General features: G+C 45.9%; 1 protein-coding gene across 8 annotated transcripts in view; it reads right to left on the minus strand.

Moving 5' to 3' along the window:
* The window catches only part of LOC132402220 (latent-transforming growth factor beta-binding protein 4-like), a 217,568-nt gene that overhangs the window by 186,554 nt on the left and 12,456 nt on the right, over nt 1-18,558 (minus strand). For all 8 annotated transcript variants that reach the window (XM_059984970.1, XM_059984967.1, XM_059984969.1 and 5 more), the window contains exon 3: nt 1,216-1,480. In XM_059984970.1, the coding sequence (XP_059840953.1) occupies nt 1,216-1,480 (265 nt within the window). The remainder of the gene's footprint in view (nt 1-1,215; nt 1,481-18,558) is intronic.

Raw genomic sequence — 18,558 nt, forward strand, 5'->3', positions numbered from 1 at the left:
ACGGGAAACCACACTATTGGACGCACAGCACTGAATTCACAAACCACAGACCTTACACAGATCATTTCCTGTGCTGGGACTCAATAGCACCGAATTCACAACTCACAGACCTTCCCCCTGATCATCTCCATCTTCGGATACCAGAGCACCGAATTCACAACTCACAAATCTTCCCCGGATCACTTCCTGTACCAGGACCCCATAGCACAGAATTCACCACTCACAGTCCTTCCCCAGTTCGTCTCCCGTAGCAGGACCCAAAAGCAATGAATTCAGAACTCACAGACCCTTCTCCCAGATCACCTCCTGTCCCAGTACCCCAAGCACTGAATTCACAAATCAGAACCCAATAACAGTGGTGTCATCAGCAAATTTATATATTTCATTGCAGCTCCGCTCGGCCTCACAGTCATAGGTGTAAAGCAAGTAGAGTAGGGGGTTAAGTACACAGCCTTGTGGTGTGTCTGTGTTGAGGGAAACTGTAGAGGAGATGTTGTTGCCAATCTGACCTGACTAGGTGAGAAATTCGAGGATCCAATTGCAAAAGGAGGTACTGAGACCAAGGTCTTAGAGCTGTGATGAATTTTGAGCAGATGCTAGTATTGAATGCTGAGCTGTAGTCAAGGACGAGCATCCTGATGCATTCATCATCATTGTCTCATTGTTGCAGAGCTGAGAGAAGGTCCAGTGAAACAGCCTTTGCTGTTGACTTTTTGTAACCTCAACTTCTGGGCTGCACATTCCAGCCACCCACCATCTCTGTGTAAAAAAAACTTACCCCACCTATGTCCTTTAATCTCCCTCCTCCCACCAACATAAAGCTCTGTTTTCCTGTATTTCTGCCCTGGGAAAAAGATTCTCACTGTCGACTCTACTCATGCCTCTTGTAATTTTATAAAGCTCTGATACTCGAGGTCTTTCCTTTGCCTCTGTAACACACACCATATGCTAGAGGAACTCAACAGGTCAGGCAGTATCTATGGAAATGAATAAGCAATTAACATTTTGGGCTGAGACCTTTCATCAGGATTTCTCCAAAGCCTCTGATGTTCCAGGGATTACAATCTAAACTTGTCCAACCTTTCCTTACAGCCAAGAGTTGCATTGCCGTTAGGATCATCAGCTGCCACTCTGCATTGCATTCTGAACCCATTGTCCCTACCAGGTACAATGGCCGGCGTGCTTTCCCCTAGTTCCAGTAGCCCCGGTACTCACGATAGCGGCTGCCGTCGAACCGTGGCTTTTTTCCGGCCAATGTAACGGGAGATGACAGCTTTTCTTCCTTCTCGCCCTCTTCCTCCCTTCAGGCTGCTGCTTGTGGACACGACTTCCAGAGGCCGAGCCGAGGGAACTGTGATGTTTGACCGATGCTGCAGGGATATCTCAGTCTCACAGCGTCTTCCCTCAAAGCCGGGCTTGCACGCACAGGTCTGCGGCCGCTGACAAAACCCACCGTTACGGCAGCGTGGGATGCAGAGCGCTGTAAGGAAGCAGGCAGCAACAGTTGGAGATTAAACAGATTAGTTTCATTTGTCACAAATACGTTGGAACATACAGTGAAATGCATTGTTTGTGTCAGTCCGAGGATATGCTGGGAGGGGCAGCCTGCAAGCTTTGCCATCTTTCTGGCGTCAACGTAGTATGCCCACAACTTATTAACTCTAACTCAGACATTTCTGCAATATGGGAGCACCCAGAGGAAATCTACAGAAACTGCTTACAGACAGTGATGGGTCAACAGCATCTCGAAAGCATAAACTCCAACCGAGCCTTGCACTCAGTCTGAGAAGAGTAACTGCCACACTCTGCCTGTGAACCACATGGGAGAGTATGCACTAACATCTGAGATTTCTGAAAATTCAAAGATATGAGGTGCAAAGAGGCTTGGGAGACCTCATGCAGGATTCCCTAAAGGTTAATTTGCAGGTTGAGTCTATGGCGAGGAACGCCAATATGATGTTAGCAATCATTTCAAGAGCATTAGAATAAACAGTAAAAGCAAGGATGTAATGCTGAGGCTTTATAAAGCACTGGTGAGGACTCACTTGGATTATTGGGAGCAATTTTGTGCTCCTTATCTTAGAAAGGATGTGCTGACATTGGAGAAGGTCCAAAGGAGGTTCACGAAAATGATTCTAGGATTAAATGGCTTCTCATCTGAGGAGCGTATGGTGGCTCTGGACCTGTACTCACTGGAATTCAGAAGATTAAGGGATGAACTCATTGAAACCTTTTGAATGTTGAAAGGCCTCAATACAGTGGACGTGGGGAGGGTGTTTCCTCTGCTGGTGGAGTCTAAGAGCAGACAGCATAGCCTCAGAATAGAGGGGCGTCCTTTTCGAATGGAAATAAGGAGGAATTTCTTTGCAAACAGGATAAAAATCCTGCTGAAAGATCTCAACCCAAAACATTGACTGTATTTTTTTCCGTAGAAGCTGCCTGGCCTGCTGAGTTCCTCCAGCATTCTGTGTGTGCTGCCAGGAATTTCTTTAGCCAGCGAGTGGTGAATCTGGGGAATTCTTTGCCACAGATGGCTGTGGAGGCCAAGTCATTGGGTATATTTAGGCAGAGGTTGAGAGATCATTGATTGGTCAGAGCATGAAGGGATTCGTGGAGAAGGCAGGAGATGGGGTTGAGAGGAAAATTGGATCAGCCATGATGGAATGGTGGAGCAGACTCGATGGGCCAAATGGTTTCATTCTGCTCCTGTATGTTATGGTCTTACATTGAACACCAAGAGGCATCGCAGAGGACCCGTGAAAGTCACACAACTTCATCCTATGGCAGTGAGCCACGACCACAAAATGGAGGGAGGAGTTCGAGAAAGTTACCATTACTGGAACAACGGAACTGTAAAATCAAAACTTCTAAATATTGGAGATGGAAACTCAGATAGAAAACACTGAAAATCCTCATCAGATCAGGACACAGAACTGATGGTCATCGACCTGAGATGATGACAGTTTCACTTCCCACAGGGGCAGCCTGACATGGTGAAGTTTTCCAACCTTTGATATTCATATCTTAGCACTGACTGACAAATTGTTGGAACCGCAAGACAAGTCGCCAGATCCTGATGGATTCCATCTGGGGGTTCTGAAAGTGACAGAGAGATAGTTGTGTTTGTTATAGCCTTCCAAAATTCCCTAGATTCTGGGAAGGTTCCAGTTGACTCCAAATGTTATTTGTATTCAGATGATCTATGAATATGATTCATCAAATGAACTCTGAGGTGTAAACCATTGAGTGCACTTGGTCAGTAAATAGGATTATGGCTAATCTTTTACTTCAGCACACTGTTCCTGATCTAATCATTAACCCAACTCCCGTCTAACTACAGGGACATTTCAGCCCCTTGCAACACACTCAGCAGGTCAGGCAGCGTCAATGGAGAAGAGTAAACAGTCGACGTTTCAGGCCGCGACCCTTCTTCGAGACTGGAAAGCGAGGGGGAAGGCGCTAGGATAAGAAGCTGGCAGGAGGTGCACTCCCCCAGAGAGGTCACACCTGCTACTGGTACAGGCATAGGGGATGGTGGGTACAGAGAGTACCGCCATTCACTTCAAGAGCTCCACTACCCAAGGCAAAGCCTAATAAACTGGCCTCTGTTTCTTCTTGCATTTTGTCTATGAAGGGCTGGGGAGATAATTTGTTCTTACAATAAGTGTGGGTGAATTTGAGAGTTGCCAACAATCGCCAACCCCAGCTCCTCTGGCTGGAGGAGTCTCAATAGGTTCAACAGATACATTTAATATCAGAGAGATGTATACAATATACATCCTGAAATTCTTTTTCTTCACAAACATCCATGAAAACAGAGGAGTGCCTCAAAGAAAGAACGATAGTTCAACGTCAGAATCCCAAAGCCCCCCCCAGCTCCCCCCTCCCATGCACAAGCAGCAGGAAGGCAAAAACAACCCCACACCCCCACCAGCAGAAAGCATTGGCGCCCTCCACCGAGCACGCAAGTGTGCAGCAAAGCATCAATAAAGACACAGACTTGCAGTACCCCAAAGACTATTCATTTAGCCGGTAATTCGACCACAGGCTCACTCTCTCCCTAATAGGGGAAAAAAAGATGTCCCCAATTCACAATGAGAGGGGAAACATAACAAACACCTCGCTGATTTACGATGTTAAAAGTCTGTTGCATTGCTTTTTCCGAGCTCTGTGCCCAGAGAGTCAGCCTCAGAAAGGCTCAGGTCTCTGGACACACAGCCAGCAGCTAACCCGCTGCTCCTGACGTTCTATGTTCTCCCGCGACGCCTCTGTCAGGGGCACCAGCCTTGAATCAGCCCGTCTACAGAGTCACAGTCACGAAAATCCAGCACACTGGTCTTCCAGGCCGTGATCCTGAGATATCAAAAAGGAGCTGGTCGCGGGACCCTGAGAGCGGGTCCCATTCCCACAAAGAACCGGTCAGAGTGCATCTCCTAGTCAGGGTCTTCAAATGAACCTTGAAAAGAGGAGATTTCAAAGACAGAAATAGAGCAGTTTCTGAAGATGCAAGCAAAGGAGTCGCCGTTTAGCGCCATCTTGACTTTGCTCCGCCCTCTGAGACTTTACAGACTGCAGTTTCTGTAACTGCATTCCTGTCTCCGCCACCGGCCATCAGTTCGACAGGATGCCTCACACAGCTGCTGTTGCAGATGCATCCACTCCAGAGTGTCCCATTCAGTGTTTCTCTCAGCATTCAACTCAAAATCACAACCTCCAGTTTACGATGGTGCTGCTGAGTCTCAGAGATTTCTGGCTGGTGGGCGAGAAAACAAGCAAAACAACTTTGTAATCACTCCTTCTCTGGCAAATGAGCATTGCAAACAGCAGCCTGCAACTTCCCTTTGGACGGAGGTAATTCAATGTGACAGAACCGAGGCAAAGCGAGGCAGTGGGCCCGTTGTCGAGAGCGAGGAAGACCCAAGCTTTGATCAATTTAAGCGCTGGGCCAAATCAGAAAGGACCGTTACAGGCCGAATCCAGGCAGCAGGGTCCAGGCCCCAGAGAGTACTGACGTGACTGATCCTGATGTATGGACAACAAGTTAAACGCTGGAGCAGACTGAGAAGGTCATGGTGTCGAGACCAGAGATGAGGGATGGGCCAGTTCAGCCTGCTGCTCCGCTCTGTGCTAAACTAAAGGTCTATGGGCTACAGTTCTCAATGCTGTTTGCTTGTGTTTATTGCTTCCATGAATTGCTGCACATTGGATTTTGATTGTCTTTTTTTTATTGGATTGGGTTTCTTTGTTTTCATGGCTGCCTATAAGAAGATAAATTTAATGTATACATAAGTGTACTTTGATAATAAATATACTTTGAACACTGCCCCTGCTTTGTGAAATGTAGCACAGGACACCACAGAGGCCTGTCTAATGTCCTGTCCCTGCCTTAGGCATGTAATAGGATAGTCTAGAGCAGGGGTTCCAACCTGGGGTCCACAGACCCCTTGGTTAATAGTAGGAGTCCATAACATAAATAAGGTCGAGAACTCTTGGTATAGAGAAAGCTTCACTCCATATCTAACCTGTCATGAAAAACTCATTTCTAATTTCCCAGTGGCCACACATTTTAATTCCATGTCCCATTCCCATTCTGATATGTCTATCCATGGCCTCCTCTATTGTCAAAATGAATCCAAACTCAGGTTGGAGGAACAACACCTTATATACTGGCTGGGTAGCCTCCAACCTGATGGCATGAACATTGACTTCTCTAACTTCCATTAATGCCCTTCCTCCCCTTCTTACCCCATCCCTGACATATTTAGTTGTTTGCCTGTTTTCCATCTCCCTCTGGTGCTCCCCCCCTCCTTTCTTTCTCCTGAGGCCTCCCGTCCCATAACCCTTTCCCTTCTCCAGCTCTGTATCACTTTCGCCAATCACCTTTCCAGCTCTTAGCTTCATCCCACCCCCTCCGGTCTTCTCCTATCATTTTGCATTTTCCCCTCCCCCCCCACTTACAAATCTCTTACTATCTTTCTTTTCGGTTAGTCGTGACGAAGGGTCTCGGCCCGAAACGTCAACAGTGCTTCTCCCTATAGATGCTGCCTAGCCTGCTGTGTTCTACCAGCATTTTGTGTGTGTTTTTTCTAATTTTGTTTTCCTTTATCCAGTAAGAAATGGAAGTTCAAATAACTTATCCAATAACTTTCAATGGCATTCACTATAGAAGATTCCCCAGGATGTATTGGAGAAAATTTGGCCCCAGCTGCCTTCAAACACTAGAGCAGGAGGTGTCTTTGGTGCGTTGGTTCGGGGAAGGAATACCAGATCCCAGGAATGGCCTCTAACATTCCTGTGTCCACTGCCACCCACAGGGCAAACACAGGCTGACACAGGGCAGTAGATCAGAGAAATCTATCAATTACTCAGCCCCACAACAACATCAGGGAAGAACGTGATGGGCTGCAGGGCTTGCTCTTGCATCTGGACTGTTCCAGGACACAAAACTCTACCATCGTGTGGCTGGTTAGGCAAACTCTGACTGGAATTTGTCAGTGAGACCAAAAAATTGATTGTGGACTTCAGGAAGGGTAAAACGAGGGAGCACACACCAGTCCTCACAGAGGGATCAGAAATGGGAAGAGTGAACAATTTCAAGTTCCTGTTTGTCAGTATCACTGAGGATCTTTCCTGGGCTAGTTTTCATTAGGAGTTTGAGGAGATTTGGTATGTCACCTTAGACACTCACAAATTTCTACAGGTGTACCATGGATATCATTCTAACTGGCTGAATCATCGTCTGGTATGGTGGGGGCGGGGTGCATTGCACAGGATTAAAATAACTTGCAGAGGTTTGTAAACTTACTCAGCTCCATCACGGGCACTAGCCTCTGTATTATCTAGGACACTTTCAAGGAGTGATGCCTCAAAAAGTTGCCATCCATGGATAAGCACCCCCACCACCTAGGACATGCCTGTTTTCCATTGTTACCATCAGGGAGGAGGTACAGGAGCCTGAAGGCACACACTCAATGATTCAGGAACAGCTTCTTCCCCTCTGACTTCCAATTTCTGAATGGACATTGAACACGATCTCACTACGTTTTTAATGTTTTTTTTATTTTTGCAGTACTTATTTAACTATTTAATATATTCTTAATGTAATTCACAGTATTTTATCTATTATTGTGTATGGCATTGAATTGCTGCCGCAAAGACAACACATTTCACGACCTATGTCGGTGATATTAAACCTGATTCTGATTTGTGTGATAAGCCCACTCGAAAGGCTTGGGAAAGGAAGGAAGCTGGCAAATTGCAGATCAACTATAACCTGTGATATATTGATCATATTGTTCTGGCCTTTGTGCTAAACCGTATGAGGTGGTTTCAGTCACTGCCATGAGTAGTTGTACCCCTTAATATGAAAGGGGCTGGAATTTCTTTGTTAACCTCACTTGAAAATTCTTCTGATTCGAGTCTGACTCTCTCAGAAGTTTGTCTTTTCCTGGCGGACACCTTGTTGGGCTGTAAAGTATACCAGGTGCCATCAATCATTGTACTTGCTGCAACACAATGCTGGCTCGCTCTCTGCTGGGGTGGGTTCACCTTAAGTTCTGACGAAGCCCTGCTGTCGGCCAAAGGGGACAGCGACAGAGCAATAGGGAGCCACGCTACGCTGCTCCACAGATCAGGACAGAGTCCTCAGGGATGGGCAAGGGCCAGGATTGCTCCCACCAATGCGGAGACCCTCTGTGGCAGATGTGAGAGCCCTGGGTTACTGGGGCTCAGTACAGCAGCGACAGTGAAGAGTTCAACAAATGAGTGAGGAAGAACGTGCAGCCATTCTGCACCTGCGGGTTCCTATCAGCATTCAGTGTCTGGTCAGAAGTAACCATCAATACGAAGTGGAAACATCAGCAACTGCGACCTTTACTGGTACAGAGCAGCTGAAATGTTTCAGCTGGAAAACGTCTCTCTCTCTCTCTCTCTCTCTCTCTCTCTCTCTCTCTCTCTCTCTCTCTCTCTCTCTCTCTCTCTCTCTCCTGCTCCCTGCAGGGAATGAGGCATATACACACTGTCTGCTGATTCAACAGGGATCAAGGTTCAAGTTTCAAACTTCAACGTACATTAATTCACAAAGTATATATGCAGAATACAACTCTGAGAATTGTCTTCTCAGACAGCCACAAAACAAAGAAACACTATGAACCAGATCAAAGAAAAGCATCAATACCACTGCCCCCCATGCAAACAAATCACGCAGATAGACTGAAACCTGTGACAACCCTGAGCAAGTTTAGACAATCTGTCTCCATTATATCACAGGGACAATTGAGTATGACCAGAACGACAGCTACGTTCATACCCTAAAGATGTCTAAAAACGTCCAGGCATTGTTTCTGCACAACATCCTAGATTCCATCAGGGTTAGTGACTCCAGCTAACTTCAATCTCTCTTTCCTTTGAACCTGGCTGATTGGACTTGCGGGCTAATTCGACAAAGGATCAAACCTTGAGGAGGGAGCCCACAGACAGGATCACATAGTAATTGTGTGCCTACGATCAAAGCAGGTAGAGAATTAGAAATGAGAGTTCAGATCAGTGTTCCTTGCTCAACTCCAACTACACTGTGGAGCTGCAGTTGGAAATGCCATTCAGAACGTTGGGAAATGAACAATACTGGGAGCGTGATTAATGCACAAGCCGATTAATAACAACACCTAATCCAAACATTCCCAGGAAGAGGATTTATTTACTGAGGTCCAGTGTGGAGCAGGCCCTTCCGGCCCTTCGAGGTACACTGCTCTGCAAACCCCCCATTTAATCCCAGCCGAATCACGGGACAATTTACAATGACCAATTAACCTGCCAACCGGTACATCTTTGGATTGTGGGAGGAAACTGGAGCACCTGGAGGAAACCCACATGGTCATGGGGAGAACTTACAAACTCTGTACTGCGTTCCGGTTGACCTTCTTGATTTAATCACCGGTACGAACCCCCAGACTAACTGATGATGGGGCCCGAAGTCTGCAGTCGCCAATTCACCAACCCTTGTGCCTCCTGCTCGCATGGATCTCTGATCCAGGGACAGCCCAATCTCCATGGAAGTCCCTCATCACCCATCCACATCACTGGCCTGGACTCTGGCCTACCACGGACTCCTTCACATCCCTGTCACTAAACCCCAAACTGACCCCTAACTCACCTCTCTCTGTCACCAAGAACACATCTATGGGGGGTGGAGGTGAGAGACGGGTTCACTCAGCTTGCTGCTCTGTAATGTTTGCCCATCTTTGTGCTGCACTGAGACTGTGACCTGAATCTAGTACGAAGGGAACTAGGCTGCTATCATCACGGTCATCCGTAATGGCAGATCAGTGCATACAATCATCAGATAGGGGCTACAAGGACATCAACAATCCCTCAGTGGTTCAGCATAAGTTGGTAGGGTTAACAAGGCATCTGGTATGTTGGCCTTCGCTAGTTGGGGGATTGAAGTCAAGAGCTGCAGGGTAATGTTGCAGCTCTATAAAACTCTGGTTAGACCACACGGAGTATTGTGTTCAGTTCTGGTAGCCTCATTATAGGAAGGACGTGGAAGCCTTAGAGAGGCTGCGGAGGAGATTGACCAGGATGCTGCCTGGATTTACTTTTTGTTCATTAGAGAAACACCACGGTAACAGGCCCTTCTGCCCCAATGAGCCTGAGCAACCCAAGTACACCCATAGGACCTGTATGTATTTGGAGTGGGGTGGGGGAGGCTGGAACTCCTGGGGAAAACCCACTCGGACCAGTCAGAGTAGAACCCCGCTTGCCCTGCTGTGTTAATGTTACCTTAACTGCTACAATATCATGCCATTCCGAGAGCATAGCCTATTGAGAAAAGGTTGAGTGAGCTGTGGCTTTCCTCTTTGGAGTGAAGGAGGGTGAGAGGTGACTTGATAAGAGGCACAGATCAACTGGACTGCCAGAGATGTTTGCCAGGGTGGAAGTGGCTAATACAAGAGGGCATAATTATAAAGTGATTGGAGGATGTATGCAGAAGATGTCAGAGGTAGATTTTAAAGGGTAGAGAGTAAAAGGACATGGAACGTGCTTGAATTGAATTGAATTGAATGATCTTTATTGCCATTATACATAGGTACAATGAAACTCTGTTTGGCTTCCTCTCAGGCAATCTAACAAAGCGGTAGATAAAAACGAGACAGTGATAGAAAAACTATTAAATAGATAAGTAGCAGAAAATAAGTTGCCGCAGCACCAGAATATCACAGTAATGCACAAAGTGCCATTAGTGCAAGTATTTGAGTCCTTGTGTGTGCTCACAGTTTCAGTCATTGTTCTGTGGGAGTGATGGAGGTCACAGCTCTGCGGTAGAAGCTGTTCTTCAGTCTATTTGTTCTGGCTTTTAGTGCCCTGAACCTTTTGGTGGAGGGCTGCGGGTCAACAGGGAGCGGCCGGGGTGTGTGGTGTCTCTGGTTATGCAGATTGCTCTCCTCCTGAGTCTGCTGGAGTAGATGGTGTCCAGTCCTGGGAGCTCCATCCTGACAATTCGCCGGGCCGCCTTCACCGCGCGATGCAGGTCTTGTCTAGGGGTGGTGGTAGAGACAGATGTATTTGGGCCATTTAGGAGCCTCTTAGGTAGGCGCATGGATGAACAAGGTTATGCGGGAAGGAAGGGATAGCTTGATCCTAGAGTAGGTTAATGTGATAGCACAGCATGATGGGTCGAAGGACCTGTACTGTGTGGGCACTGTTCTGTGTTCTACGAAGTGTCAGGGTGATGACACGGGTCAGCAATAGATGATCATGAGTTACAGGGAGAGGCTGGCCAGGCTAGGAATGAGCTCAAACGTAGGAGACTGAGACACTATCACACTGGCTCTGTGTTGATAAGGGAACTTCTGTAAATTGGGTGGCAGTGTTGTTCAATATGGCATCATTTATTTCAAGGTACATCGCGGAACAGCCCCCTCCAGCCCAATGAGCCACGCCACCCAGCAACCCGCCTATTATGCGCGGACAGTGGCAGAGTTGAACCCTAGTCTTGATTGGTCAAGGCCTGTAGGGATACAGAGAGAAGGCAGGAGGTTGGGGCTGAGAGGGAAAATGGATTGGCCATGATGAAACGCCAGAGTAGACTCGATGGGGTGAAAGGCCTAATTCTGCTCCTATATCTTATCCAGATCGGCTGCATTGATGTCCGGCCGACTTTGTTAACTTCAGTTCAGAATGCTGTTGGCTTGCTTTTATTGTTTGCATGATTTGTTTTATTCCTCTCTCTCTCTGCACACTGGGTGTTTGACGGTCCTCTTTAGTTTCTACTGGATTCTTTTGTTTCATGGCTGCCTGTAAGGAGACAAATCTCAGGGCTGTATAATGTACACATACTTTGATAATAAATGTACTTTGAGCTTTGAACTTTAAAAATAACACAAAGCCTGAACTGTGACCTTGGTGGAGAGCAAAGTTCAGTGCCAGCTTGCCTAGAAGTCAAGATAAGAAGGTTCTCTCTTCCTAACTGGGCATGTGCACACAGAGTGGGGCCAGGTGAAATCCGTACAAAGTTTCCAGTTGTGAATTAAAATTAACCTTTACTTTTTCTACTGTGGGCATTTAGTGCATTCGATTTACCATAGTGTCTGTTTGTTGCAGACTCTCCAGGGTTCAGTGCAAGATTCATACTTTCCGGTCTTGAGGCAGCACTTTAGTGTCTTGGTTCACACAACACTTTGCAGTACCAGCAACTCCGGTTCAGTTCCCACCGCTGCCTGTAAGGAGCTTGTATCTTCTCCCTATGACTCCGGGTGCTCCAGTTTCCTCCCACCGTCCAAAGACATTGGTCATTGTAAATTGTCTCGTGACTAGAGTAGGATTAAATCAGGGTATTGCTGGGCAGTGTGGCTTGAAGGGCTGGAAGAGAGAGAGAGAGAGAGAGAGAGGGGGGGGAGAGAGAGGGGGGAGAGAGAGGGGGGAGAGAGAGGGGGGAGAGAGAGGGGGGAGAGAGAGGGGGGAGAGAGAGGGGGAGAGAGAGAAGGGGGGAGTGAGAGAGAAATGCAGAGAAATAAAAATAGAGAAAGAGAGTTGTAGAGAAATAGAGAAAGAAGAAAAAGCAAAGATGACCAACGGACAAGGTCTGGAGATTGGAGGCCCATGGGCCTGTCCTGGGGTTAATGAGAGTCCATGTGCGAGGGAAGGTGAGTGGGGGACAGGGAATATTTTGCTGTTGTTGTGTTCTGTCTTGTTCTGGAGAATGTGGGCAAGCCACACTGGCACCAGGATGTGTGGTGACGCTTGCAGACTCTTTGTTAGTTGTGTTGGCTGTTAATGCAAATGATGCATTTCACTGTATGTGATAAACAAGTGAATCTGAATCTTATGCTCGTGATCCCTGAGGTGAGTACGGAGATTTCCCCTCATTAGATCGTCAGCAATAACGTACATGCTGTTGTCCAGCATCAGAAGAGAAGAGGAGCACTGATGTTGTCCACCAACTAATTTATATGTTGGTCCGAATCAGGTTTATTATCACTGAAATGTGCCATGAAATTTGTCGTTCTGAAGCAGCAGTATAGTGTAATACTTATAGGTCACTATAAATATATGAAAAATAAATAAATAATGCAAAAAGCCAAATAGTTTATGGAAGTGTTCAGAGGTCTGATGGTGCAGGGGAAGAAGCCGTTCCTAAAACGCTGAGTTGGTTCATGACACCTGTGTTATTATGTGTGTACATCATAAAGAATTTCATTGCCCAGTATGCATTGCAGATGGTTCATCCGGAACAGGAAGTGACATTGGTGAACAGGAGACGCACACACACGTATGCTCCTGCTGGGCTGAAGGTCTTGGGTAAAATGTGGTCACGCTGAAGCCATTCTGTAAATCGCTAAGTAAAATATGTTCCAGTGTTTGAAAACCCAAGCAAGTTTGTCTTTGTTAAAGAAAAAACATAACATCATGGCAGAAGTCGGTATGAGGTCTAAACCTGAAGCGCAGCTGAATACTGCGAGCGAGTAAGAACGAGGCTCTAGGTTCTGACAGAGAGGAGTTGCCTGAGAGAGGATGCTGTCTCGAAGTTGACCAAGGGATTCAGTGAGAGAGGCACAGAAAAATTCTGTTATGGATATTCTAAGCAGTTTACTAGCAACCTAACTGATAATTGGAAATGCTTCAAACTGCAGTTCAATATATATTTAGCATCAAGCAGCGCCAAAGGTGCAGAGGAAAAACTGAAAGCAACTATCTTTCTACACATAATTGGCAAAGATGTTTTGGATATCTACAATGGCTTTCAAACTGATGAGACAGACTTTAAATTGGATGCTCTGATGACAAAATTTGAGAAGTATTTTGTCCCAAGTTAAAACATCACATTTGAGAGAAAGAAGTTCTTTTCCTGTGAACAGAAACAAAGTGTTAGCTTTGACCAATACTTTTCTGAGCTTCTCACACTGAGTAAGTCCTGTGAGTTTGGAGATTTGAGATACTCACTAGTTAAAGACAGAATCGTGCGCAAAATCTCAGATAATGGACTCAGAGAACATGAAAAAGATCTGACACTGGAAAAGGCTGAGCATATGTGTAGGGCAGCGGAAACTACACAAGCACGAGCCAAGGAACTGCACAGAGCGGAATCAACAGTGCATGCTGTGAAAACAGACGGCCAGAGCACAAAGAATTTCCCAAATCAACAACATAGCAAAGAGACAGGCTCAATCTGTAAGTACAGCAAATGTGGTACATCTTAAAGATGTGTCCTGCTTATGGGAAGTCCCGCAATAATTGAGGGAAGAAGAATCATTTTGCAAAGTGCTACAAAGCTAGGGCTACCGAGAGGGGGGTGCACACTGTTGCTGAGGAAATAGAGGAAGCTTTTGTAGATTCTCTGTAGACTGCTGGTGCTGGTAAAACAGAATGTATTGTTCCAGTAACTGTGAATGAGACAGTAATTCCATTCAAGCTTGACACCGGAGACCAGGTAAATCTGTTATCCATGGATGATTACAGGACTCTCAAAGTAAAGAGCAAGATTTGCCCAGTGAAATTAAAAGTTGCAGGCTATACTGGAGAGAACGTTCCAATAAAAGGAGGCTGTATAGTGACCTTCAAGCACAAAGGACAGCACCTAAAGGCACAGCTACTGATTGTAGATAAGAGAGTATTGCCAATATTAGGTCTGAGTGCATGCAAAAGGCTCCTGGTAGAAGGAGGTTTCATTGTGGCTTCACAGACCAAAGACGACCAGGCAATATTTAAAAAAGAGTACGCAGGTGTTTTTGAGGGGCTTGGACATTTGCCTGATATAACTTGAGAAACTCATAACAGCATCCTTGAGAGATATAGAGAAGTTATGCAAGAGAAGCACAAGAACGTCAACTTCCATAGACATCCAAACCAACTACACCAGCATGACAGTCAGGTTGCCAGTGTTGAACAGAGTGAGCATGATGAGTGGTCACCAGCCCTGCTTCCACATCATGCAGCTTTGGTTCGAAATCTGACCCTCATTGACTTGCAGTTAAAGACTGGAGATCAGAAATACCTCCACAATTCTCTCCAAAGTGGAAGAGGAAAAATAAAAAGGAAGATGGGGAGAATGCGCCATCCCCAAGGTTAGAACAAAGGCACTAGTTCAACATAAACCAAGAGGAGGAGTTGCTATCTCAGATACACAGCCAACAGAATGAGACCTGTGAATTGAGACAGACTCAGTGGGACTTGTGCAGAGTCACACTGATCACATGTATGTAGTCCAGGGCTCCATTGTGAGGCAAGTGGGGTGAACTATGGTCACACAGCAAGAACAAGAACAGAGATGGAGCAGAGATGGAGGATTTTGGCAGAAGTATGTGAAAGAAATGAACATGTAGATCAGAGTTTTCAAATGGACACTGGTATTAATGCAAGCAAGACATCTGTTGAAACAAAAAGCAGTTCAAAGGGATCATTAAGCCACCCCAGAGACAGATTGAGAGTGGATGGGTGAATAAAGGACTGTATTTGCTCATTACAATTTAAGTTAATGTAGATGTTTTTGCTAGAAAACATTATTGTGTCTTACAGGTTTATGAGGACATACTATTGAGTTTGCTTTCTTTAATGGAGGAAGATGTGTATTATGTGTGTACATAATAAAGAATTTCAGTTCCCAGTGGACATTGCAGGTGGTTCACCCAGAACAGGAAGTGACATTGGTGAATGGGACACCCATGTTCTTGGTGGGGCAAAGGTGAAGGCCCCAAGTAAAATGTGGTTGAGCTGAAACCATTCTGTAAATCTGTAAATAAAATATGTTCTAGCATTTGAAAACCCACACAATTTTGCCTTTGTTAAAGAATAAATAAAACAATACCAAAGAATTTTGTGGCTTCAAATTACAGAGGTAACAACACATCAGGGTACCAGATGGTAAGGCCAACACAGGTGTTCACCACAGGACTCTCCCCTGTGGTCAAGGGAAGAAAGCAGTCCACCATGAAGGCTGATAGACCTGGGCACTCCCTGACAGTAGTTCATGTTTCTATTAGATTATGTTATGAATAATGAAGCTTTGCATGCCAGTGACTATGTAATTAGACATTACGTAGTGAAACTTTTGAAATGCCTGTTTCGCTGCCACTGTATGATTGAAAAAATCTCCAGGAGGAAGGCCCCGAATCCTAGGCTTTGCCTGTTGATTGGCGGCCGGTGCCGGGGTCGAAGCACTCGGCAGAGATGGTGCTCGGTGTCGGGGGGCTGGTTGGAGGCTTGAAGATTTAGGACGGACTGTGGTCAGAGCTCCCAAAGTGCTGAGTGCTGTATCGGCAAGCTGGAGCGCTGGAGGTTTGTGGCAGGAAGAGTTTTTCTTCCTTCTACCATCTGAATGAGATGATAGGCTGTTGGGACTTTGAGATTTTCTTTTAAACCGTGCCATGGACTGCTCTTTATCAGATTACAGTATTGCTTCGCACTGTTGAAACTATGTGTTATAATTATGTGATCTTTGTCAGTTAGTCTTTTATCAATTATGGTTTTGTCTGCACCGTTGAAACTATATGTTAACTGTAACTATGTGGTTTTGTGTCGGTCTTGTAGCTTTAGGTTTGTCTGATGGGTTTGTAGTTCCTTTCCAGGGAACGTGCTAAGACGGTAGCGTGATATCGATTCGCAGCAGCCTCTCCAGACTCTGGATTGGGGATTACCAAACGTTATGTGGTTTTTCTTGTGTAGTCTGTTTTGTGCTTTTTTCGTGATATCATTCTGGAGAACGCTGTCTCATTTTTCAACTGCATTGTATTTGTGGTTATAAATGACAATATACTGAGTCTGAATCTGATTTGAGGAGATTTCGGATGCCACCAAAAATTCTACCAAATTTCTACAGATGTGGAGAGTGATTCCTTAATGTTTTCATAGCCAGGAGTGATAGTGGGGGGTAATGTTGTCATAGCCAGGAGTGATAGTGGGGGCTAATGTTGTCATAGCCAGGAGTGATAGTGGGGGGTAATGTTGTCATAGCCAGGAGTGATAGTGGGGGCTAATGTTGTCATAGCCAGGGGTGATATTGGGGACTATTGTTGTCATAACCAGGAGTGATAGTGGGGGCTAATGTTGTCATAGCCAGGGGTGATATTGGGGACTATTGTTGTCATAACCAGGAGTGATAGTGGGGGCTAATGTTGTCATAGCCAGGGGTGATAGTGGGGACTAATGTTGTCATAACCAGGAGTGATAGTGGGGGCTAATGTTGTCATAGCCAGGGGTGATAGTGGGGGCTAATGTTGTCATAGCCAGGGGTGATATTGGGGACTATTGTTGTCATAACCAGGAGTGATAGTGGGGGCTAATGTTGTCATAGCCAGGGGTGATAGTGGGGACTAATGTTGTCATAACCAGGAGTGATAGTGGGGGCTAGTGTTGTCATAGCCAGGAGTGATAGTGGGGGCTAGTGTTGTCATAGCCAGGGGTGATAGTGGGGATAAGCTCCCAATTCCTATTAAATGATCCCAATGGCTTGCGTCTCAAATAGCCACTGACAAAACTAAGTCCAGAAAGGGACAAAGGCAGGTTACTGGTGCCTTAATACCAGTCACTTTGGGCAGATGGGGTTGACAGCTCATCTAGGAGAAGGAAGACTCTGATCTCAAGCCTCTGCTGTCTTGTGGCTTATACCCATTAGGAAGTAAACCCGGAGGGAGAAATCTGGATCTGGAGCCCCTTAGACAGTCCTGTGAGTTCAACACTGACTGGCAACTCTCACAATGCTGCTGGTACCAAACTGTATCGGTTTCCTTTTGGTTCATCAGATGTGTGGAGAGGGGGAGCCTACTACATGGGCAGCAGCTTGCTCTCCATATTGCACTGCCCTGGCTTGCGTATCTAGACAGCTAGGGCTCAATATCCTTGGTCGAGCCTGACCAATGGAAGACTGTGGAGAGGTTGCATCACTCTATGGAGCCTCCAAGGAGCAAGTTTGCAAGAAGCTGCAGAGATCCAGCTCCAGTACAGGCACAGCCGTCCCCATCATTCAGGAGATCTTCAAAACGCACTGCCTCAACTAAGCTGCATTTATCATTAGGACCTTTGCCAGCCAGGACATGCCCTCTTGTTATTACTGCAGTTAGGGAGGAGGATCAGGAACCTGAAGGCTCACACTTAATGTTTTAGGAAGAGCTTTTTTCACTGTTATCAGATTTGGTAGAGTCCATAAACACTATCTCACTAATACTCTTTTGTACTATTTATGGACCATATGAGTATAAGAAAAAGGAGCAGAATTGTGCCATTCAGCCCATCAAGTCTGTTCTGTCTTTCCATCATGGCTGTACCATTCTCCTGCCTTCTCCCCATAACCCTTCACAACAAGACTGATCACAAACCTATCAATCTCCACCTTAAGTGCATCCAGTGACCTGCCCTCCACTGCCCACTGGCAACGAACCCTACAAATTCATCACTCTCTGGCTAAAGAAATTCCTTCTCACCTCTGTTCTAAATGGATGCCCCTTTATTCCGAGGCTGTGTCCTCTGGTCCTGGACTCCCCCACAATAAGAACAATCCCCTCCACATGCACTCTACTGAGGCTTTTCACCATTCGATAGGTTCCAGTGAGGTCACTCCTCAATCTTCTCAATTCCAGTGAATACAGGCTCAGAGCTCCTAATGTGACAAGCCATCAATCCTGGAATTGTTTTCATGAATCCTGTTTGAACCTTCTCAAATGCCAAGCTATTTCTAACCTGTAATACATTTTATGTATTTCGCTGTCCTGCTGCCACAAAGCAACACATTTAATGACAGACATCACTGCCAATAAACTTGATTCTGATTCAAAAATTTAATGCTATTTCAGTATTACCAGGGGCAAAGCTGTAAAGCTGGGGTGGAAAATTCTAAATGTCTCGATGTAGCTGTGAATCAGAAACTCAAACCGTGTGCAGATTGACAATTATGATTAATAGATGATGCAGAATCAGTGAGAGGTTATTGCACAGACAGAGGGCGATGGGACCTGACTGCTAAAACAATTGTACTCATTCCACTGCCTACCTCTCTCCTCTGTGAACAATGTGAATAATCTGTCTCAACTCCCCGCCATCCCCGCTTGGCCAGTGCATTCCAAATCCAAC

Source organism: Hypanus sabinus, chromosome 11, assembly GCF_030144855.1.
Source record: "Hypanus sabinus isolate sHypSab1 chromosome 11, sHypSab1.hap1, whole genome shotgun sequence".
NCBI classification, from domain to species: Eukaryota; Metazoa; Chordata; class Chondrichthyes; order Myliobatiformes; family Dasyatidae; genus Hypanus; species Hypanus sabinus.